We start from the raw sequence: 25,816 nt of genomic DNA, 5'->3' as shown, positions 1-25,816 counted from the left end.
ACATGGGATGAGGTGGTCAAGCATGATCTTCGAACGTTGGGCCTCACAGAGGCAATGACAAAAGACTGAGACCTCTGGAGATATGCTGTGACTGCAAAGACCTGACAAATAACGTGAGTTCATTGCTGTTTCCAGCACCAGCTTCACATAGCAGCCCCAGCCCATCCAAAGTACTTTGAATCGCAGAACAGCCTGCTGTGCTTACCTTGGATCGTAGGGTGACCTGATGTGCTTGAGGAGATCTATAGAGTCAAGTACATCAACATCAAAATAAAAATCAAATGGAAATTGTAGTTGTGATACTTGTGCTGGTAGCACGTAAAAAGCACCATCTGAATGTGGACAATGCCAGAGCCACCTTGACTGGCTTCTGTGCCGGTGGCACGTAAAAAGCACCAACTGATTGTGGCCGTTGCCAGCCTCCCCTGGCCTCTGTGCCGATGGCACGTAAAAAGCACACACTACACTCACGTAGTGGTTGGCGTTCGGAAGGGTATCCAGCTGTAGAAACACTGCCGGATGACTGGATCCTGGTGCAGCCTCCTGGCTTCCCAGACACCGGTCAAACCGTCCAACCAATGCTAGCATGGAAAACGGACGTTAAACAATGATGATGATGACACATAAAATCAAAATAAACAACAGGATATCAAATAGTGATGCAGAATGACCGTTTCAAGCGGTTCTGTTTAATTGAACAATGCAAGTGGTTGTACTGCATCACTGCATGATATCCTGTTGATCATTTTGGCTTTATTCACTTTACTTCGAGCTGTGCGGATAATACCAGACTGACTGGTGCTTCAACTTAAGTACCTAATTCAAGTGAATCTCAATTATCTCTCTCTCTCTCTCTCTCTCTATATATATATATATATGTATATATATTAATAGTTATCGCCATACTAATATGGCAGTCTAAATATAAGACTAAAGCTGTCGCTGATTAGCTCCAAGAGGCCACCGCCTCTAGCTATCTATATGACACACGAACCTGCGTCCATTACAATCTTCGAACAGGGGAGGTCAGCCGCTTCACCTTGCTAGTCAGACATCTGCAGACATGTTTCAGGGTTGTTGCCCTTTATCAATGCAGCGTAGTCAGAACCAGCAGGTGTCGCTACTGACCGTCTGTTCGAAGATTTTATTTACCTAGTTACAGTGGAATACATCCACTTGTTTTCAATAATAGAAATATTAAAATTACTAAGTCTCTCTAAAGGAGATTACGGCAGCGTTACTGGATATTAATAGTTATCGCTATTGATAAAGGGCAACAACCCTGAAACATGTCTGCAGAAGTCTGACTAGCAAGGTGAAGCGGCTGACCTCCCCTGTTCGAAGGTTGTAATGGACGCAGGTTCATATATAGCTAGCTAATCAGCGACAGCTTTAGTCTTATATTTAGACTGCCATATTAGTATGGCGATAACTATTAATATCCAGTAACGCTGCCATAATCTCCTTTAGAGAGACTTAGTAATTTTAATATTTCTATTATGTATATATATATATATATATATTTATATAAATATATATACATACATGTATATATATACATATACATACATCTATATACATACAGATATACATATATGTATACATATATATATATCTACATATATACGCATACATATATATATATACACATACATATATATATACACACACACACATATGTGCATATATATATATATGCATACATACATATGTTTATATACACCTACATATATACATACAAAGTATGGGATTTAATTTACAGGCGATCTTTATGACTAGGTATGCTAGGTAAGTGCTGTAATGGATTATCCAGAAACAGCTGTAAGACTTTGAATTTTTCCAATAATAATAATGTATATGACTTGAGATGTTTGTCTTGCCTTAACGTTTGTTGTTCACTTTAACAATTATATATATATATATATATATATATATATATATATATATATATATATATAATATATATATATAATGTTTTCATTCCTTCACTTCACTCTCTATTTCATATATTCTCTAGAATAACTATTGCTTACCCATCTTCTCACACCATCTCCGATGAAGGGATATAATAAATATCCTGGAAACAGCTGTAAGACCTCTTTTTAAATGTTCTGAAATCTTTCACAGCCTTGGATTTTTATCACATTCTGTTGTTATATATATATATATATATAATATATATATTTACATACACCCACACACATATATATATATATATATATCCATACACATATATATATATGTACATACATAGATACATATATATATATATACATACATAGATACACACATATATAAATATATACATACATAGATACACACACATATATATACATACATACACACATATATATATATATACATACATAGATACATATATATATACATACATACATAGATACATATATAGATACATACATTCATATATACATACATATATACATACATAGATACATACATATATACACACAGATATATATACAAACATACATATGTATACATACATACATACATAAATACATATATATACATACATACATAAATACATATATATATATACATACATACACATGTATACATACATACATACATACATAAATAAATAAATACATATATATATACATACATACACATGTATACATACATACATACATACATAAATACATATATATATACATACATACATAAATACATATACACATAGATACATATATATATATACACATAGATACATATATATATATAATATATACATAGATACATATATATTATCATTGTTTAACGCCCGTTTTCCATGCTAGCATGGGTTGGATGATTTGACTGAGGACTGGCAAACCAGATGGCTGCACCAGGCTCCAATCTGATCTGGCAGTTTCCACAGCTGGATGCCCTTCCTAACGCCAACCACTCCGAAAGTGCTTTTATGTGCCACCGGAATGAGGACCAGTCAGGCAGTACTGGCAATGGCCACACTCAAGTGGTGTTTTTTACATGCCACCTGCACAAGAACCAGTCCAGTGGCACTGGCAATGACCTCACTCAAATGATTATCATGTGCCAGTAAGGCGACACTGGTAACAATCACATTTGAATGGTGCTTTTTTAAGTGCCACCAGCACAGAAGCCAGTCAGCAATCATGCTTGGATGCTGTCTTAGTGTTCCATTGGCTTGGGTACCAGTCATCGAATTTGCGAATTTGAATTGATTTCCATTTCACTTGCCTCAACAGGTCTTCGCAAGCAGAGTTTAGTGTCCGCTGAAGGAAAGGTACACATAAGTGGGCTGGTTGCAAACGTGTATTGACAATATGGATGCTAACTTTGATAAATAAAACTATTCCTTGTATTTATAAAACATTAGCAAATTTCTTTTTTTCTTTTCTACAAATTTCATACTTAACGACCTAATAGACACATTTAAATTTTAAAAATTGCATCGGGAGACTAATGCTTGATATTGCCCTCAATGGCAGAATCACAAAATATTCAGAATAACAATAAGAATATCTCTCAACTATTGTATTTATTCACATGAATCACTACTTTCCTTATCACTTTCACCAGTTTGATTGTCCAAATTATTCATTTCAGGCATTAAGTGTAAACTATTCACCTGAAGAATATATATCAATAATTTCCTCAACTGCGAAGAGTCTAGGTCTTGCTTGTTTACAAGATGAAGTTTTGGGTTCATCGTTTTTTTCCTTTTTTTTTTTCAACAAAAAATGTAAGTAAACAACTGTGGAGGACACTATTAACAATGAATCATAAACATACTTGACTACAAAGCTGCAACATGATCAGTTGTCTAATTTTAGTATTTTATCTGCTTTTTCTACGCATATTGTTCATTACAACTTAAGCAGGGATCCAGCAGAGATGGTATTTAAGTTATTCCTACTATAATAGGACAGGGCTTGACAGGGTTAATTGTGGTTCAAATCAAGCAGATGCAGTAGAAGGTTGTTTCTTTGATACAAACAGGTATAGTAATAAAGTATTCCTGCCATCTGACAATGCTTAACCATTAGCATTCAAATTATTCTGTCAAATGTAATGCTTATTTATTCACACCATTTTGGATTAATCATACGTTGTCATAGATTTTGATGATGTGGTTGTTTATTTTTAGAATGACTTTGTAGGGTTGGCGTGAGAGGCCAGATGTAAGCAATTTGAACATAAAACAAGTAGGATGTTTGGGTTGGACACGGCCAGTTTGAATGCTAAAGGGTTAAAGTTAGTTATGCCATTTAGCTTCCAGCTCACAAGCATTTAATAAACAGGCCAACATGCAGAACACTTACATACTCTTTACGTTTTTACTTGTTTCAGTCATTTGACTGTGGCCATGCTAGAGCACCGCCTTTAGTCAACCAAATCGATCCTAGGACTTATTCTTTGTAAGCCTAGTACTTATTCTATCGGTCTCTTTTGCTGAACCACTATGTTACAGGGATGTAAACACACCACCATCAGTTGTCAAGCAATGTTGGGGGGACAAACACACACATACATATATACGATGGGCTTCTTTCAGTTTCCGTCTACCAAATCCACTCACAAGGCTTTGGTCAGCCCGAGGCTATAGCGGAAGACACTTGCCCAAAGTGCTATGCAATGGGACTGAACCCGGAACCATGTAGTTCATAAGCAAGCTACTTACCACACAGCCATTCCTACGCCTACAAGTCTTCTAGGAATACATCTGTGAAATTCAAGCAATTCCCCAATGAAACACTGGGAACCAGCTGAATGTTGAACTGACCAAAACAGCGTTTAGTGCTTTGAGTGTTATATCACCAACTTACCTTTTTTATGTAAAAACTTGAAAAACATTTTTTTAAATATAAAAATACAAAACAGAAATACAATTCAGTGATCTGAAACTTTATTACAGTCTGACAGTCTGTACAATTGGAATAATTTTTGTTTTCATTTTTACTTTTTATATATATATTCCTTTGAATTTTTTTTTTTTCCAAATATTTTCCCTGTCTTTTTTTTTTTTTTATTTTTTTAAAAGTTTTAATACAATTGATTTACACATAGCAACTGCTTCTACTGCTGCTACTAGCCTGCATATCAGTGGTCCTGTCCTTTCCGCAGAGATACCCTGGGAATGAGGTGGAGGACGGCTAGGAGCAGAGCATGGCTGCTGCATATAATTTACTGTCTTTTGGTTGGCTGACATGACTGGTGCACTGTATGAGTTAAGTGGGCCATTTAAAAATAAAAAATAAAAATTTCAATGACTCCAAACCCCCACCCACCCTGCTTCTTGTCGGAAGAAAATGGATGATAATGATGAAGGAAGAGGGTTAATGAGATGTACAAATTCTGAAGGAGAATGTAGAGTGCATGTGATGATGACAGCAGAACTGAAAGTGGTCAGTTGAAATGATGTGCTATGAAATATCAATAGTTGTGACTATTCACCATCCTTTTATTGACTTAATCCATAAAGCAATTAACATCAAAACACCCTCATAACAAAGCCTTACCTTACAATAGAAGGCTGAAGAGTTGGAAGTTTGGCAGAAAGCTTGGCTTTTCATAAACGAGCAGCTACACCGATTCATACTAATACACGCACATACATACATAACATACACACACACACACTCAGAAATGCTAGCAAGCAGACACACTCAGACAGACATATTCACACAGGTTTAGAAAAATAAAATAAAAAAATGCAGGCTAAGAGATAATCCTGCTGTATGTACGAGGAGGCATACACAAACATACATGCACCACATTGATTATATGTCACTACCCTTGAGAACAATGAAATAAGAGATGTGTAATGTGAAGATAGGAATCAAAGGATAACTGGAAATGTCAGATGAAAACATTTAAGTTGTGGAGAGAAAAGAAAGAAAGAGAATAGATATTGGAATAATTTACTCGGACAAAATTGATATGCATGCACAAATTCAGCGTTATGAATTTAAGTGTACATACATACAAACACACATTTCCTTGGAGTTTATGAAAAGACAGCTGAAGAGAGATATCTTACATAATAGACAGGACAGCTATACATACACACACACACACTCTTCACACAGATTTGAGAGGAAAAAAAAAAATGAACATAAACACTAGAATAATTCTAAGCACCTATAAAATATAGATATCTTTGTGTGTGAGACATACACACCACACTGAAATGGCTGCAGGGACATTCCAAAACGAAATGGTTGGAATTTTATTGGTCCATAAAAAAAAAAGCATCTTTTTATGTTTATTCAACATTTGGCAGAGGTAGATAAGAACAGTTTTCAGTGTGTGTGTGCGTGCATGGGTGTGTTTTCGTCTGGTGGTGGGCATATTAAGTGGTAATTTGAAACTGTTCTTATGATGTCACTAAGCTTGTTTAGTTTAAACATTTTTTTTTTCACTCATTAGTTGATCACTGATTCACTAATTGACCATACAAATTGAGATGTCTGCCCTTAAATTTTCAAGCTGGAAAGAAACTAAAAAGTAAGAAGTAACTCATTCAGATAGCTTTAGTACCACAAAGCAAGATATCAAAGTTGAGGATTGGCTTAAACGAATGGTCAGAGTTCAGTATTGCTAAGAGAGGGCACAAATTAATTACAATGAAATTACCACAAAACCTTTATGAACGATGAAATCAATGACATTGCCTTACAGGAATATTTCCAGCTATAAATGTTTGTGAAGAGCAGTGTATTATATAACTAAGTTCTTTCTGTAAATAAGACAAATTGAAATTGAATAGCATTTATATCTTTCTCGGGGGGGTTATTAGTGACAGATGAAATGAAAGGATTTGTTTCTATTAATAAACTCTCAAGATAGAGTAATTTTGTTGTGTTACAGAGATCCATTATTACTATTAGCAGTAGTAGTAGTATCACTTAGAGTTCATTAATTTCAAGTAATTAGTCAGCTAACTGTCAACAGATGTGCAGGGATCTATGTAGATTAATACAAATGGTTTAATCTTACCAAAATAACCAAAAGATTCTAAACATTTACACGTGAGGTACATTAAATGGATGACCAAAAATCACAGATAATCCTCATGCCATGCATTAGTCATATGAACAGTAAAAAGTGAAAAGTTCTAAATTGAAGCTTCCACTTCATTGAACTAAATAATTAAGCCCAAATTTGAGAATTGATTAATTCTATCTCTTGTTGCGCTTGCATTCTTACAACCTGCTCTTCATTTTCTTATACTGAGATAGTTAACTAACTTTTTATGTGGACAAAAAAGCTTACTTGCAAAATCTCAGCAAATACATTTAGGACAGCATGCATGTGTACGTGTTTAAAAAACAAAAATGTTTAAAAAAAAAAAAACACCCATTGCTTTGAAGTTGTAACATAACAACAGCTATGATAAAATTAGCATAGGAATAGCATAAATAAAATTAAACTTACTTTGATTTCAATGATTCTAGTGGATTAAATTTTTGTTTTTAAATAAATCAGTAAAATATTTGATAAACTCATAACAGGATTAAGAAGCACAAAGTAATCCTTAATAATTAAACATAAGTGAGAGAGAGAATGAAAAAAAAAAGGGGGGGAGATGTGGTAGAGGTATGGGGAATATATCACATTTCTTTACAATTCAGAAAATGAATTAAGGAGAAGAAAAATGTGGGGAGAAAAAAAAAATGGTGATATGAGTTTTTTTTAAAAAAAAAAGAAAGGTTAAAACTCACTGCTGTGCATTCAGAGAATGTCGAAAATGTTTATGAAAATACTGAAATTATTCACTATATTAACACTGCAAGACCAGTTGTCTTGCAGCAGCTGGCTTGAAGAGAAATAAGTATGTATGTCTGTACATGTGCATACATACATATATATATATATATATACATACATATGTGTGTATATATATATATATATATATATAATGTACACAGTACAGTAGCATGAAATGACTATGTCCCAGGTGAGGTTTAGATGGGGAAGTGCAGATATTTGTTTTTTTCTCTACAACTTCCATAAAGTATTATGCTGCCTGGTAATCCCCGAGGAGCGAAGAAAACATTGTGACATATGGAGTCAGAATTTTTGTGTGGTATGCATATGTGTGTGTGTGGTTAATAAATTACAAAATAAAAAAAAAATAACAAAAAGAAAGTAAATGGTGGGTTTAAGAAAGAGAGTGGCGTAGATGAAGAAAATGTGTATATGAGAAAGAGAGAGAAAGAAAGTCTGAGCATGAAGTTAATTATGTAAAAGTTAACATGCGCATTTTTTTTTATACCAAACAAAATAAAATTTCTTTATAAACCACAACTTTCAAAAGACCTCTTTCAAAACGAAGCAGCTCCAATCAAAATGTATATGTGTGAGTGAATTTATATTAGTGAGCATATACAGATGAAAAAAGGTGTAATAATTTTCCCAGTCCAAGCAGTCGCCAACCTCACATGCAGAGGTAGTTTCTCTTTTCACTTTGTAAAATTCTCAAATGTTCATTTTTGAATTATTTCAGTTTTTTTTTTCTTTTTTTCTTTCATTGATTAAAAAAAATAATAATAAACATGTTTGTAATGTTGAAATTGTAGGTGTAGATGTAGGTGTGTTGGTAGAACCCAGCTACAGATTACTGCTGAGCAGGCAAATATTTAAATGAACAAGTTTTTTTTTACTTTATTTTAAATATAACTTGATTTAATTGTTCTTATTTCTTTCTTTACTTTTAAAAAAAAAAAAAATTTTCTTTAGGGATCTCACCAAACAAATGGTACATATTTGAATGTTAGAGATCTTCTGGAGTTTTTTTTTTGTTTGTTTTTTGTTAAAATTGGCTTGAAGAACCCATATGCAAAATTGCTCATTTCCTTTGAAAAACAGTTTTTGTTTCTTCAATTTTTTTTTTTAATTTTAATTTGGTTGATAAATTCTTTTTTGTTTGTTTATTTTTTTTACAAACATAACTAATATATTAAACAGTTTCTTTTTTACATACAGAATGGGGAATGAAGTGAGAGGCAAGGAGGAACTAACAGAAACAAACCTAAATGTTCCTTCTCCAAACCAGTTTCTTAGCTGTTATGATACACATATCATTGTGAACAATTAAACCACAACAACAATATCATCAACAGTTCAGTCATTTACATTGCCTGAAATAGCAGAGACTCAAAGGCTCTTAAACTATTGAAGAATTGGTCTGCTTGTTTCGGCTCCTCTGATTATTTTTATAGTTGTGTTGATGTGTAAACTTGTCCATGTCAAACTAATGTTTATTTAAAACAACTGCGAGTTTAAAAAAAAAAAAAAAGTTTGACAACTATAAAGATTTCTTTTTCTTTGCCTTTTCTTTTTAAAAGTCAATAGAGACAAAAACGTTTTTTTTGTTTTGTTAATTTTTTCTTTCATTCTTTAAAAAAATGTGTGGTTTATGATAATTTTTATTTTTCTAGAACATTACTTCATACAATGTGGCTTTTTTGTCTCCTGATCCTGTGACAATGTATTTGTCATCTGTGGAAATATCACAACTAAGGACAGATGAGGATTCTTTTGACTGCAAGAAAACAAAAGAAGAAAAGTGTAAGAAAATTTCTAACATGTAAATCAAGTCTACTTTTAAACCTTTTATTTTCAAGTGCTATAAAATGAGACGTATTTGATGAAACAAAAATATTGCTGAATGGCTATAGTAACGAGACTATTACTCATAGTTATTTCATTCCTACAATTTCTTTTCTTTTTCACAAAATGTTAGAGTATGGTGCTGGGGAACTTTTTTTAACCAATTACTTCAAAATTTGAAAGGAAGAAAATCATAGATTCATTTATTTCAAAAGGATTACTGAATCTATTTACACATTATCATCATCATCGTTTAATGTCTGCTTTCCATGCTAGCATGGGTTGGACGATTTGACTGAGGTCTGGCGGACCAGATGGCTGCATCAGACTCTAATCTGATCTGGCAGAGTTTCTACAGCTGGATGCCCTTCCTAACGCCAACCAATGTGCCACCAGAAAGAGGTGCCAGTCAAGCGGTGCTGGTAATGGCCACGCTCAAGTGGTGCTTTTTATGTGCCACCTGCACAGGAGCCAGTCCAGCAGCACTGGCAACGACCACACTTGAATGTTTTTCATGTGCCAGTAAAGCAACACAGGTAACGATCACGCTCGAATGGTGCTTTTTACTTGCCACGCCCATTATATTGGATAGCTAAGGCAGCGAGCTCATAGAAACGTTAACATGCCAGGCAAAATGCTTAGCAGTATTTCGTCCGTCTTTACGTTCTCAGTTCAAATGCCACTGAGGTCGACTTTGCCTTTCATCCTTTCGGGGTTGATAAATTAAGTACCACTTGTGTATTGGGGACGATCTAATTAAGTGAACCCCTCACTAAAAATTTCAGGCCTTGTGTCTAGAGTAGAAAAGATTACATTGGATAGATGCAGTATTGCCAGAAGAAAAATTTCATCTGTAACAAGGAACACATTTATTTTAATGTAACTTTACTTATGTTTAATGAATCCTCGTTACTCACAAGAATTTCATTTTTATCCCACTTGGGGTAATTTATCCTGGTTTGCCAACCCCTGGACTAGATAGTACATACACAAGCTTGTGAGAGCTCAAAACATTTTAAGGCATGAGCACAAAATCAAAAAGGAGATTTATAGACACAGTCTACCAATCTCTACTATTATTGCTCAACATGGGACAGACTTTGCTTGCCATTATACATGTTATATCTTGGAGACTTCCAGCAAGCTAATAGAGGAAAAAGATCACTCAGCAACATTAATGTTAGTGAGAGATAACATTAACAAATCATGATATTGAGGATCTACCAAAGATAATGGAGGGCAGAGATTCTAGGAACAACAGAGACACATCTAATTGGCAGGCTTGAAGAAGAAAGTACAAAACAATGTACCAATATTTATATGAAAGGATCATTGTCATCATTTAAGGTCAGTTTTTCCTGTTGGCATGGATTGTATGGTTCAACAGGAACTGGAAAGTCAAAAGACTGCACCAAGTTCTGCTGTCTACTTTGGAATGGTTTCTACTGCTGGATACCCTTCTTAATGTCAAATACTTTACAGAATGTACTGGGTGTTTTTTTTACACAACACCTGCAGTAGTGAGGTAACTAAGTAACTCAAGACAAGATCCCTCAAATAAATAGAGAGTAGTATCAAGGGATGGAAACAGGTGTCTTGCAGTAAAGGAGAAACATGGTTACCTAAGAGAGAGAGCGAGAGAGAGAGAGCGAGAGAGAGAGAGCGAGAGAGAGAGAGCGAGAGAGAGAGAGCAAGGATGGTGATGATGAGATGGTGTGTGGGAGAAGTATGTCCCCGAGTTACAGAGATAGGTATACAGTGAAGGGAACTGGGGACTGGTTCTAAGATGGTAAAAGTCACATAAAGAAAATTTATAAATACTTATTAACAAAAGAACATATTTCATCAAACATAAACAAAACAGCCATCTTACCTGGAATATGCTGGCACCAAAAGGTGTTCTCCAAGCATTCAGCAGATTATCTTTGCCAGTGCTTACAAACCATTTACCACAGTAAGCAAACTTGAGTGATAATACACAACTCTCGTGTAAATGGAGTTGATACTTATCAGCTTTGGTGTGATGCAAGACTTCAACATTACTACTTTCCATACTAGAAAATAAACCACAAAAACAACAAATATAATAGCAATCTTATACTTGCAACAATTATGATTTCTTACATAATAATAACATTGATAGCAATTATAATGGTTTCTTACATAGGCACAAGGCCATAGATTAATTCTTATTTTATTTAAGTTGGAAGGGTCAGCATCAGAATCTACCAATATCCTGTGGTTCAAATCAAGGATGATAAACAATTCACATATCATGTTATTTATAAGATTTGAGTGGCATTGTTTCATCATTATACCGTTCAAAGATGATAAGAATAACACCTGGTATTGTTGCTCTTAACTAGGATGCAGTAGCCCTGGGGACTTACATCTTCCCATTTACTTACAGCATCAAGATTTGTTTGGGATAATCAGCCATAACATCTTTGTTGGAGTAGTTTGGGAGACACCAGTATCAGTTGATTTAATCTACCCATGTATTTGACTGATACTTTATCAACCCCAGAACAATGAAAGGCAGGACAATGACTCAGAATGCAGACAAATGTAATCAAATAGTAGCTGGCATATATTCCGGTGCACAACTGTTTCTACCAGTTCACTGTTTTTACCAACAACAGTAAAAACAACAATTTTACATCTACAATGTAAGTTTGTAATTACAAATTTAATTTTACATTACATTTGATAATTAATTATAACATAAACCTGACGTGCTCCAGATGCATTAGAAGCTCTTGTTAACTCATACCACAGATTGTTTTGTTTCAGTGAGATTATCAAACTTTTTACTGAACTCAATGCCAACTCTTGATGGGACTCTAATAAAGTGAAGAAACTGAAGTAGTTGTTCTAGTTCTTTGCATTCTGAGTTCAAAGTGTCTTGTTCGATGTGCTAACAATTGTACAAATCCATTGTCTTAGATTTGTACTTTACTGATCCTAAATGAATTAATGGCAAAGGTAACCTCCATAGGATTTTAACTTAGGGTGTGAATATCAAAACAAATACTACATGCATTCTATCTGATGTTCTAACAATTGCCAATTTGGATTCTGATTTAGGTGCATGGTTAGTCATTTTTTTTTAGTGGAGTTTAGACAATTACAACTCCAATCATAGACAAGTACTTTATTTTATTGATTCTCAAAGGATGAAAGGCAAAGCTGATATCAGAATCATTTGAAGTGTAAAGAGCCAAAACAAATACCACAAGACTTTTTGTCCAGCACACTAACGATTCTGTGCATCCACCACCTTCCATAACAACAACGATGACGACAGTGATAATAATAATGATGATAATAATAATAATAAGGGAGCTAAGTTTTAAAATTTTGGCAGTATCTAAATTGATTCTGAAATTAGATTCCATTCACTGATCATGTTTGCCAACATCCTTTCTGTGTAAAGTCACAGTTCATTGACTGTAAGACAACAAGCTAAATATGTTCAACACTAGCTTAGGAAGTTCTTTTCTCATTTAAACTCACAGCCACCTATCACTCAGCAGGCTTTCAAATCTATTTCCATCCATCAAAACAGCAGGATTTGAAGCAGAAACACCACTGCATGTTTTCATTAGTCAGATATATATCACTAAATGATAGTTATTAAGACTAATTTGACTGTGTGTGTATGTATGAGTATATATATATATATTATATATATATATATATACACACACATACATACATACATATATATAAATATATATACACACACATACATACATACATATATATAAATATATATACACACACATAAAATAGGTTATCTTAATCATTTTAGTGCCTATTATCTACTCAATTGTAAATGAAAGATATAAAATAAACTGTTGCAGAATAAACTGACAGGTGTGATAATTGAATAAGTTGAATAAGAGGCTAGAATACTACCTTTTCTCATCCTCCTTTAATATTGCATTATACATAGCAATGCTCAATTATGTAAAATTACATTCTATAAAACATATTATTCTGTTTGTCTTAAAAAACTAAGACAGATGCCTCCGTTCTATTCTTTTATTAGTCTCAGTCACACTGAAGCCAAACTGTGGCACAACATTCATAAGAATGGTCAATTATGTTGACTCAGTACTTGACTGGTACTTTACTGATATTTGAAATAGAAAGGATTTATTTGACATTGGCTGTTCTGCTATCAACTACCCTGTTACAAATCCATACTTCAAAGATTCAAATGTGAGGGTGGGGGGAATCAAAAACCAATATAATGTAAAGAAAAAAATAAATGTTTAAAGCAATACTCCTATCAATAAATTGTAAAACAATGATTTGAATTTTAAAAGATACTTCTTGATGATGTACAAAATTTTGTCTATAAAATAAAAAGGAATTATTGTAGAACAACAGAGCTGTAAAGTAAACCATTCTTTTAAGAAACCGAACAGGTCACATTAAAACAAAATAGTAGACGTACCCAACGGCAAGCCATTCACCAGTTGGACAATAACCAAGGGAGAAAATCTGAGAAGTAAAATCGTGTTGCTGCAGTTGTCGTCCCTGATGAAAAAATAAAAAAATAAATATGTATTTTTTTTTTAAAGGAAAAACATTCGTGTTTTATACACATTACCGTACGAAATTGAATTAAATATGAAATTAATCTATTAGGATAGGTTTGATTAAGTATAATTTCATATTTTCAATGTAAATATTATTTATTATACAGGAATCATGCGGTAGGAAGTCTGTCCCACCAAAAATCAGTTAAGTTTCCGTGCCACATCGTACACACCTCGAATTTTTGCTAATTATTACATTTTTTTTTTAATCGCCAAAGAAAGGCGCTTTCTCGAAACGTTAAAACTTATCTCCTTGCGACATGTGAACTTTTCTTTTCCAGAATAATGTACATTAGAATATAAACAAAGATGCACAGAAATTAAATAATCGATACATAATTGTTTTCATTTTTCTATTTATTTCTTCTCTAGCTTATAATTGATTTTTTGATCAGATATGGGCAAGCCTTTTCGAAGGCATGCCTGTCGCTAAGGGGGTGCATTGGACGGCTCTGCTCTCTCACTATTCAATGGTGCACCCTCAGATTTAGAAAATACAGTTTACAAAAATTACTACCCACCCAGAATATTCTGAAACACCCAGACACCAAAGCCCAGCGATGGGCCTGTTTAAGAAACAGACAGCATAAGAAATAACTCATCATCAGGTGATCTGCAGTTTGCTTATGATTGATTTAGATATTTTATAAATAAGGAGTGGTTGCCAGGTTGGGGCATGAATACAAACATATCTTTGCAGAAGGTTATGGATTTTCCTTAGGTTATATAGCAACAGATGCAGTTCTGTCCACAGTTGAAGGGTTAGCAAGTAAAACCTACATTTTAAACAAAATTCACAGCTGCTCTAAATATAAAGTGCCTCAGTTAACAAAGCCCACCTCAAAGATCGAATTAACAAAACTAAATCCATTTTTGAATGACCAATAATTTCAATAAAACATCAGAAAACTGTGTCAGTTGAATCCAACTTAATTTAACAGTTGGAATTGTCATTATCATTCCATGCCCACCTTTCATGCTGGCATGGCTTAGACAGTTTGATAAAATCTGATGTGTTAGATGACTGTATCATGCTCTAATCTTTCAGTTTTGGCACTGGATAGCTTTCCTAACATCTACCACTTTAAAGAATATACTGGATGTTCATTTTATAGTACTAGCACTCATGAGGTTATCTTATAATTGGCATAAAACCTGTCCAACCAATACCTGTTTGGAGAAGTAGATGTAAAATACTAGAGCTAACAATTCAAAAAAAGTGTTCAATCCATAAAAAAAAAACTTTCAGCCAATGTATGTGTGTGTGTATTGTGTGTATGCTGTTATTTTTATTCTATTTGTGTAATGTCCATTTTTTCCGTCCTTGTTTTTGCATACATTTGCTGCTTTCTTCCAAGGAATCTAATGCTCTTGGCTTAGTTTTTCCTTGAGGCTGGCCAGATTGGAGCAATCTCAGTATAATCAGTCGAAATTGCGACGATAATCTGGTGCTTGACTCAGGAAAGAAAACTTCGAATGATCCATCCTTGTTTTCTTTGTATCGTCTATCTGGTTTTGTGTTCTTGTCCCATTTTGTATTATATATATATATATATATATATATATATATATTATACTGTGACCATACTGGGGCACCACCTTGAAGAATTTTAGTCAACCAAGTCAATGCCACTACTTACTCTATTAATCTCCTTTGCCAAACTGTTAAGTTATGGGGATACAAACATACCAATACTGGTTGTCAAGCAATGGAGGGGACAAACAAGCACACATACACAGATGTGTGCGATGGGCTTCTTTCAGTTTCCATCAACAATCCCCTCATGGCTTTGGTTGCCCCAAGGCTATGGAAGAAGTTGTCCCAAAGTGAACCTGTAGCCATGAGGTTACAACTTCTTACCATACAGCTACACCATCACCAGTTAATATGAATAGAGAAGTTTTTGCAAAGGTAGAACAAATGAGTAAAATGAAAAAAATAGCAAAAAACCAAAAGAATAAACTTACTTCTCTGAGATCCCAAGATCTAACCGTATTATCCAGACCACCAGTCCAAAGCTTTGTGCCATCAGGAGAAATATCAATACAACTGGCCCCATCTGTATGTCCTTGAAACTGCCTGTATAATGAAACAAAAATGATTTTTTTAAGAATGCATACCACTTATTTTGTAAATTCCCAACAGAAAAAATTCTATAAATAATTCAGCTCACTCTATTCACACCAACGTTTAACCCCTTACCCAACAATTATTTTGAAAATAAATGTATTTTTTCAGACATATTTTTTTGATTGTTTTATTTTACTATGTTTTGAATGGTGATTTCGAGGTATATTTCAAACCTTATTTATTATGAATTTTAATTCAATAATATTGATTTTAAATTACCGCTTTGGGCAGAAACGAGTTAACTCGTTTTTAGACGAAGGAAATCGTTTGCTGTCGATTTTGGCGAGTCTATCTTTTGACGAGTTAACTCGCCAGAGATAGAAAAAAACGATTTCGGTCAAAACGAATATATTCGTTTCTGTCGGGTAAGGGGTTAATAAAAGCTATTTTTTTAAAAATGGTTTGGACACACGAGAGGGTTTATCATTTTGACTAGCATATTTTATTTCATGAATTACGGCATTAGAAAGGGCACCTGGCTACAAAACACTGCCTCAAAAAATCCTGGCCAACCCATACCATCAAGGAAAAGCAAACATAAAAATGCAATTCTGTATCATTTTTATATCTGTTTTTGATGATATGGAGTGCATAATAAATCTTAAATAAAATGAGCTAATGAAATTTGTCTCCCTAATCAGCAAAATTTAATGTTGATAAAATTTTAACAAATTGAGAGAGAGAGAGAGACAGAGAGAAGACTCACCTCACTAAAGTCTGATTATGCAAATCCCAAACAGCTATGTTTCCATCACTGCAACAGCTAAAGCAAACTTTAGAGTCAGGACTAATCGCAAGTGCATAACATGCAGGTGCACTCGATGTTAACTCAGCTTTGATACGTGGCGTTGGCTAGATTAAAAAAAAGCATAAAAGAAAAAATAATCAACCTTTACAATAATAATAATATGAAGATAGAAAACATAATGAAGATGTGATGTTAATACAGACAAGGCAGAGCAACCTTTCTAATAGCAGACTTTTGAGCCACTAAACTAAAATAATTTACCAAACATATACAAAGTACATCATTTATTACATTAAGTAAATCATAGTAAAATGCTAGGATTATATAATCGTGACATAATGCATATCCAGACGAAAGTTATTGAGGGGTATATGCATCCCCCCCACACACACACACCAAGTGCAGCAGGTCACCCATGCTTCCTAAGAAATCAATGAAACCCATTTGTTACAGGAAATCAATAATTGATAATCATATTAAAACAGCAAAGTCTTAGGCACATAGTCATCATACCCATATCAGGAAGCGATATGACTAAAGTTACAGCTCGGGCTCTGACTGAGCAGACCTATGATTAAAGACTTTCCAAAGCCCATCATTTTGTTTTGAGGTACAAATGTATCTAGGATTACTTTATTCAATATATCATCTTTCCCCTCAAGTTTTAAAAGAATGATCATGTGATAAAACAGAATTACTGGAATTAAGGACACAGAAATTTTAATAGTTCTTTCATTACATGTCCAAATAACTTATAAACAGTAATGATTGTAATACAATGTTATTTATACATTGTCATAATAAAGTACATGAAAATCTTATGAAATCACTGATATATTTAAGGCATTAAGTTCTAATCACACTGGATTGTTCTTAGGCAAAATAAATGTTATTCTGTCTCAGTGTTTCCAACTGAAGATCAGTATCCATTTCAGATTGGAGTTAAAAAGATAGCATTAATAAATGTGAAGAATAACTCTTACAACACCTACTCCAATAAAACCATATATGCTAATTTGAGTAACTTCTATGGCAACCAAATTTCATTCAACGGGTTCTATCTTTAAAATGGAGAACTGCATATTTGAATCAAACTGCTTAAGTAAAGATGGCGGACATTATTCAACAATTCGTGCAATACATTTGAATTTGTAAACCCATCTAGGGGTTAGCAAAGAAAACCATTCAAGTATCTTTAAAACAAAAGTAAAAAGTTTAAGTAAAAAAGTAACTCACAGCTGCTAGATCCCATATTGACAAAGTACTTGCTTCTCCCCCTACAATCAATGTTCGACCGTCTTGCAGCAGTTTGATGGACCTGATATAATTATCTCGTTGCTATAATGAGATGAATAACAAAAACAATATATAGATGAATAAAATAAACACAAAATTAAAATAAATTCCATGCAAGCATGGAAATTAATTAATTAACTAAAATACATGGAATTAATTAACTAAAATACATGAATAGTAGTTTATTTATCCTCACAACTCTGTTTACATATTAAACTTCAAACACAGTGACTTAATAAACTTGAGTAATACAACTGTTATCTTTTTGAGAATATATAGCATCAAAAGATAATTACCAAACAATCAAGTTGTGATATTGGATTTTTGTTTCCTGACTGACCGATATCCCATACTTTAACACAGCCCTGAAAGAAGAAACAAACAACATGAAACTATCTTCAACATAGAAACTTCATCTTAGAGTAATACAAGCTGAAAATGGAAATCCTGTAGCTGAGCACACATGATTTATCACAACTTACATAAGTTGTCAAAATTTGGAAATAGTGCAGATGGTTAAAAATAATTCAGGTCAACAAATTAGAGTAGGAAATAAAAAAAAAAACGTGTCGCTAATTAGAAACAATTTGATAAAGCACAAAATGTATGCTTGGAACAAATTAAGGTGCACGAAACATCATGAGAAAATAACCAATATTTTTAAACATAAAACTATAAAGTTATCTGAGAGGTTCACTGAAAACATTTATTATCTCAATGTTAGTGTTTTACAATGCATGTAAGATTTTCTGAAGCTAATAAGGGGGCTCTTTCACACAAATTTGAATTCACTTTAACCCTTTAGCATTTAAACCAGCCATATCCAACCCAAATATTCTTGTTTTATGTTCAAACCAGCCAGAACTGGCTTCTCACACCTACCCTACAATGTCATTCAAGAAACAACAATTATACCATCAAGATCTCGAAGCTACAAGATAATGTGTGATTAATTTAAAACAATGTAAATTAAGACGTACTACACTGGACAGAAAACTCTGAATGCTAAATGGTTAACGCACATCCTTCAGAGATTGTTATAGTTGAGATGTAAATGAATATAGAAGAGTAAATCATGGATCTAAATGCTGCTGGGGCACATATTTTACAAAACATCTAAGGATTGTGATAAGGCAATATAAGAGTGCTGGTGTGTCGTTAAGCTCCAGGTCAACTCTTCACAAACAGACTCATGATCAAAAATATTCCAGCCACAAATGTCCCCATATTTTATTCAGAGTATCTGGGACTATATTATTCAATGTGTCCTTATTTTTAAGACATTAGGATACAATTGAAGATTTGACTCCTATTTCTAGTGGGTTGGGTGACCATGTAACAGTTTCCTTATTGACTTTCAGTGCTGATATTAGCAAAGTTTATTAAAGTGTTGGAATGATTTACTCATTAAAAATGTTCTTTACAAGAGTTATTGTAGAATATTCCCAAAGACAAACATGCTACAATTTAAGAAATTCAATCAAATTTGACTTCTGATATAAGATATAATAGTAATTAAAATATAAGATCCTCTATTAGTGATGGTGAATTGGAAAACTGTTGGCAAAATTTTGTTGCTATATAAACATTTGTAGCAACTGATTATCTGAAACTCTTAATCTAGTTACACACACACACCAATCAAGAACAGAAAGATAAACGACTTTTCATGAGTGAGTTTGCCCATTTTCTCCTGTACTTTGATTACACTCAAAACACGTTACCACATAAAGCCAAAATAACTTATATGTTTAGTACAGAAACTGTTGATTTTCTCTGTTGTAGGTCCCAAGTAACAAAGGACTACAAGACTAGGTGATAATTTTGATACTCAGTCAACTCATACAAGCATGGCGTAAGAGCAGAGGTATAATCGATAACATGAAGAAAGACTTTCCTCAATATGAAAGAAATTCTCGTTCAAGATAAATGTTTGTGTAACGTAACATAACAACAACAACAACAACAGCAGCAAAGAAGCTAGAATACACTGATAACTTAATAATTTTTAAGGTCTTACCTTTCCTCCAGTATACACATGCCTAGTGGGGTTGCTGATAGTCACAGCACACACAACCTCTCCATGATTTAAGGTATTGATTTGTCGAGCATGTCTAGGGATTCCTGGCCCTATCAATGCATCTGGGGGAAATGGAACTGGTTGCATTTGACCATCAGCATTCACATGATATGAGTAAGCACTAAATGGGGAAATATAAAAAAAAAAACAAAAAACAATGATATAAGTGGTATGAAAAGATTTTTTAACATGGTTACAAGGCAACACATTTAGAAAAAAGGATTAAAGTTGTTCAAATTGAATTCCAGTACATTTGTCATTTAGACTGTATTATTGAAGACTACAGTATGTATGTATGTATGTATGTATGTATGTATGTATGTATGTGTGTGTGTGTGTATGTATGTATGTATGCATATATATATATATATTATATATATATATATTATATATATATATATATATATACACACACACACACACACACACACACATATATATAGTTCAATGAACTCAGTTTACACTTCCTGTATAGATTCTTCTCAATACCAACATTTTTAACTCACAAAGGTAGGGTGGAGAGAAAATATGAGAATTTTGTGTACTTACGGTTTCCCACTTTGAAATCCACTAAAAGATGGCATTCTCATGTGGCCGTGTGGATCAAATCCCCCCTGAAAACATAAAATATATAAAAGCAATAATTAAATGGAAGTTTTGATTGGAGTAAGGAGAAAATTCAAATGAATTTCTAAAACAGGGAGACAGACAGACAGAAGGGAAAGCAATAATAATTTCAGTCATGATTTTGTAGCAAAGGCACATGGCTCACAATCACAAGGTAGTGAGTTCGATTCACAGACTGAGCTGTGTGTTGTGTTCTTGAGCAAGACAATTTATTTCATGTTGCTCCAGTTCACTCAACTGTAGAAATGAATTGCAACGTCACTGGTGCAAAAATATATTGACCTTTGCCTTTCCCTTGGATAACATCAGTGGTGTGGAGAGGGGAGGCTGGTATGCATGGGTAACTGGTCATCCCATAAACAACCTTGCCTGGACTTGTGTCTCAGAGAGGAACTTTCTAGGTGCAATCTGATGGTCATTCATGAGAGAAAGGGCCTTTACCCTTTTTACCCATGATTTTGTATAATACAGATTAATAGATTTTTAGACCATAATATTAGATGAAATCTTGTTCAATGATAAACTATATGTGGATAGAAAAGAAGAATTTACATTAAATTCAAAAAGCAATATAATCTACTTGTATATTTCACATAATTAGCAGACATGTCTTCATCTCTGTCTATATTCCTGCTTTGGAGATTCATTATATCTGAATACGGAAAAACTTATGGTTTGTTTTATTGGCTGAGTTATAATACCTTCAATATGTATTTTATGGAAACATCAACAGGTAGTTTAGTTGGATGAATATTGGATAAGAAATGTAAAGCTGTTTAACTGTCTATACATAAAGGGTGTATATGTGTATCTATATGTTGTTTTATTATTTATTAATTGATAAAAAGGAGCATATTTTATTTATATAACCCTTTTCAACATAGTTATACAAGAATATTTTATCACCTGTGGATTTTTACACAGGTATGCACAAGTATAAATATCAATCAACCAAGTCATGATAAAATACTTTCGACAGCCCGTGTGTGTGTGTGTATGTGTGGAGGGGTCACAGATCTAAAGAGTTCCTGTCTGAAACTCATTGTTTTTATTAGAGTTTTATATGTGAAACTATAGCACATTTACAGATCGTACAAGTTAAGATGTTTAGACAATTAATTGGCACCATATCCACTGGTATCCACACAGAGAAAAGAAAAGGATTCAACAAATCCCAAATTAAGGATTTGAATAATGTTTAAGGGCAATGCTGTTATTTAAAAGAGAAAAGAAAAGAAGAAAAGAGAAATGCCCTCATCACTATTGATCGGATGTTGCAAATCATTGAGCTGAAAACTACATTGATTGGATTCTTGCCTAATCGTCAGAATAAAGATATGGTGAAACTTAACTAAATTAGCGAGAAGAGAAGGTGGAAAAGGAAGTTGGATGAGAAAAGTGATTATTATACAGTTGGAAGTCCTGGTAGGTACAACAAGCAATATTGAATTACAACCCACATGACAGGATGTGGCAACAGAGAGATTGGATATTGCCAAATTCAATTATACCGTAGATCAAAGGCCATTAACATCCATTAGAATATTGTTATTTTGGCCAAAGCAAAAACAGAAATAGCAAGTGTTGAATATGTAGTGATTATGAAGAGACGATAGACCATATAGATGCCTTAACTAGCCTATGAATGAGGTCCATGCACACACAAACACACCAACTGATATGACATTGTTAGGCACTTTGTACATATAAACATTGGCAGCACTATCAAATTGACACAGAGGAAATGTGAATCCACCCCCCACCCCACCTCATATACACATCACAATAGAGAATGACAAACCTCAATACTTTATAACATGCCAGTTCACAAAACACAAAGCAGTAAAAATAAACTTATTACATTGCTACAATTCACTGAGAAAGAATAACTGTCTGAATTAATAACTCCATCTAGTTTTTGTTTTACAGTTCTGGGATGAAAGATTTGAAGTTAGAAATTACAACCTCATACTGTGAGGCACCTAATCTATGTTGGTCAACTCAAACATAATAATAATTGTTAGACAGATCAAAGTGCCAAGTACTTCAAATTTGTAATTGTTTTAAAATACTGGCCATGTAAATATTGAAATCAAGTGATGTTTGCTGGCTCCGTTCTTTAAATTGCAGAGGACAGATATCAGCTTAAATGTAACTTAATAGCCTACAAACATTTATCCATCACTAGAAACAAAATATTTAAATGAAATATTTTTGAGGAGATCTCAATGCAAAACTGAGAAAAAATGTAAGGTGGATGGCTGTTTCATGCTGCTGTGATATGCAATTATGTGAAAAAGGTAGTTAATAATCATTAGGTAGATTGGAATATTATTATTCACTCAACATCACCATCATTTTTCCTTCTCTCTGTGCCAGCCTATCTTCCTCTCTAACTTTATATCTTTCTTTTTCAACAGGGGCAGCCAAGTATTTCCTTTATAGCAAGACACCTATTTGCATCCCTCTATTATACTCTAACCTCTCAACTAGCACAAAGCCACCTCCCTAAATACTACTTCCACTCCCAGTCAATGGTTTTCATCTTGCAAGTTCCTTGGTGATCTGCCATGTAAAAAAGCACTCAGTACACTTTGTGAAGTGGTTGGCGTTAGGAAGGGCACCTAACAATAGAAACCAAGTCAAAGCAGACAATAGAACATGATGCTGCTCCCTAGCTTGCCAGCACTTGTCAAACCACCCAACCCATGCCAGCATGGAAAACAGATGTTAAATGCTGATAGAATCATTATTTGGAGATTTTTCATTCAAAGAAGGTGTAAACAAAAGACTTACCATTGGTCCTCTGGAATAACTATTGGATGATATACTATTATGAAGCATGTTATTACTGTAAGCTCCAGGACTGAGTTCAGCTGAAATTGCGTGACTAGCATGTGGCATGAATGGGTACGCGCCTGAAACATATGGAAATTCTACACATAAAAAGGTCATCATGCTGATACTCAAGTCTGGGAGGCAGAGATTTCACAAAGACAACATCAATGTTTGTAATACAAAACTTGTAAAACTTACTTAAAGGAGGTGCTTTTGCTATAGGTTTTAGCCCACTGGAGGGGCCGGGTGTGACACTGCCGGAACTGGTAGGGGTTATTGACTTTGATACAGGTGTTCCAGATTTGTCATTCTGTAATGGAATTATAAGTGGGTATGGATTTAAAGGAATTTTGGAATGATAAATTCTAATACATATTAGAGGGAAATTTTAAACTAAAACTTCCCTTATTACCTGCATTTCACCAACTTTGGTAAGTATTATCTTGTCTAGACATCTTAAAGTGATGCCTTACAACGACATTATGTTTTAGATTGCCTTCAATGATTGCAGCAGGATAAGTCTGAACTATTTTTTATATGTGAAAATTGAGTACAGATTTTTCAAAATATATAGAATTCTATTTTTATATGCCTCATACATACACTAAATGACAATGAAATTAACATTAATGTTCAGCTATATAAATACACAGAAATATACACATACTACATACATTTTATAAACACAGATCTATATATGTATATATAAATATACACAGGCACACACAATTACAAATATTATTGAGACAAGTATATAAAGTATAGTCTAAGATGCACATACCTCTTTATGTTTTGAAGATGAAGCTGTGCTTGCATGTGATGATGAATCGCTTCGTGGACTACTTCTGTCATCTTTTTTATGAGCATCTTTCATAACTTTTTCTCTGGGTGATAAATCTCCATTTACAGGTGATGTGTCCTGAGACAGGGAGAAAGGATGACTGATTAGGTTTTCTTTTTATCTATTACATTGTAGCAATGTCAAACAAACATTAACAACAACAAAAAAACAATAGACAATTGTTTTATTGGAGATTAACAGCTTTCCATTTAACACAAAGTTTTGTTAGAATTTCTATATCCTGGTTAGGGCTGTGGTGGTATTGAGCAGACCAAGCTGAACCCATTTGGCATTGGTTCATTCCACATTCCTACTAAGTTACCCAGTAAAATCTGCAGAACTATCTACAGTGAAATATTACAGAAAACATTTCAATTTTTATGACAGAATGCAAACTGTTTTCATTTTCCCTGTTATATCTTGGAACAAATGATTCACTGTCAATGTACCATAGAGTCCTCAGTCAAAGATCAGCCTATAGCATATCTAGTCTGTTGAATATGGGCTGTTGCTCTCAAGCACAATTCCAAGTCTTAACTGACAGAATATTTCTAGATCATTCAATTCTTAAATTCATATCTTATAAAAAAGAAAGAAAGAAAGAAAAAAGACAATAGGAAGCCGAATAAAAGAAAATACTTTCTTCCCCACCCCCTGCCCCAGTAATTTCACAAACATCCATTTAAACTGATGAGATTCAATATAGGAATGAAAAAAAAAAATGAGTAACAGTTAACTTGTGCTACAACCATTTTGGATTTTCATCTCAATCAACTAAAGCCCGTAGGTCTTCAGACAAGAATATATTTCACAACCAACTGATTAACCAGCAAGTTGTCTGCAACATCACTGGTGGTAGAGGTTAGAAAGTAAATGAAAATGATAATAATAAACTAATAACACAACTCAATATCAGTATTGCATGGGAAAAAAAAGTTACCTTATGAATAAGAAAAAAAAAAAAAAAAAAGAGCATAATCAAAAATAAATGCTGAATGACCCAATGCCCCACAACATATTGCCCCCAGAAACCGTCTATTCTCTT

At 33.7% G+C, this 25,816-nt stretch overlaps 1 protein-coding gene across 3 annotated transcripts in view; it reads right to left on the bottom strand.

Moving 5' to 3' along the window:
• Positions 1 to 4,969: 4,969 nt before the first annotated feature.
• The window catches only part of LOC115213099 (transducin-like enhancer protein 4), a 100,983-nt gene continuing 80,136 nt past the window's right edge, over positions 4,970 to 25,816 (bottom strand). For 2 of the 3 annotated variants that reach the window (XM_029782024.2, XM_029782021.2), the window contains 12 exons: positions 24,712 to 24,849; positions 24,129 to 24,240; positions 23,889 to 24,028; positions 21,015 to 21,079; positions 20,406 to 20,586; positions 18,682 to 18,750; positions 18,326 to 18,427; positions 17,048 to 17,193; positions 16,179 to 16,290; positions 14,066 to 14,148; positions 11,474 to 11,654; positions 4,970 to 9,532 (listed from right to left, as the gene is read on the bottom strand). In XM_029782024.2, the coding sequence (XP_029637884.1) occupies positions 9,425 to 9,532; positions 11,474 to 11,654; positions 14,066 to 14,148; positions 16,179 to 16,290; positions 17,048 to 17,193; positions 18,326 to 18,427; positions 18,682 to 18,750; positions 20,406 to 20,586; positions 21,015 to 21,079; positions 23,889 to 24,028; positions 24,129 to 24,240; positions 24,712 to 24,849 (1,437 nt within the window). In that variant the 3' untranslated portion in view covers positions 4,970 to 9,424. The remainder of the gene's footprint in view (positions 9,533 to 11,473; positions 11,655 to 14,065; positions 14,149 to 16,178; positions 16,291 to 17,047; positions 17,194 to 18,325; positions 18,428 to 18,681; positions 18,751 to 20,405; positions 20,587 to 21,014; positions 21,080 to 23,888; positions 24,029 to 24,128; positions 24,241 to 24,711; positions 24,850 to 25,816) is intronic. The other variant, XM_029782023.2, reaches the window with a different exon arrangement.

This window comes from Octopus sinensis, linkage group LG6 (genome assembly GCF_006345805.1).
Source record: "Octopus sinensis linkage group LG6, ASM634580v1, whole genome shotgun sequence".
Lineage (NCBI taxonomy): Eukaryota > Metazoa > Mollusca > Cephalopoda > Octopoda > Octopodidae > Octopus > Octopus sinensis.
The sequence above is the reverse complement of the archived record's forward strand: the minus strand, read 5'-3'. Positions and strand labels throughout refer to the sequence as shown.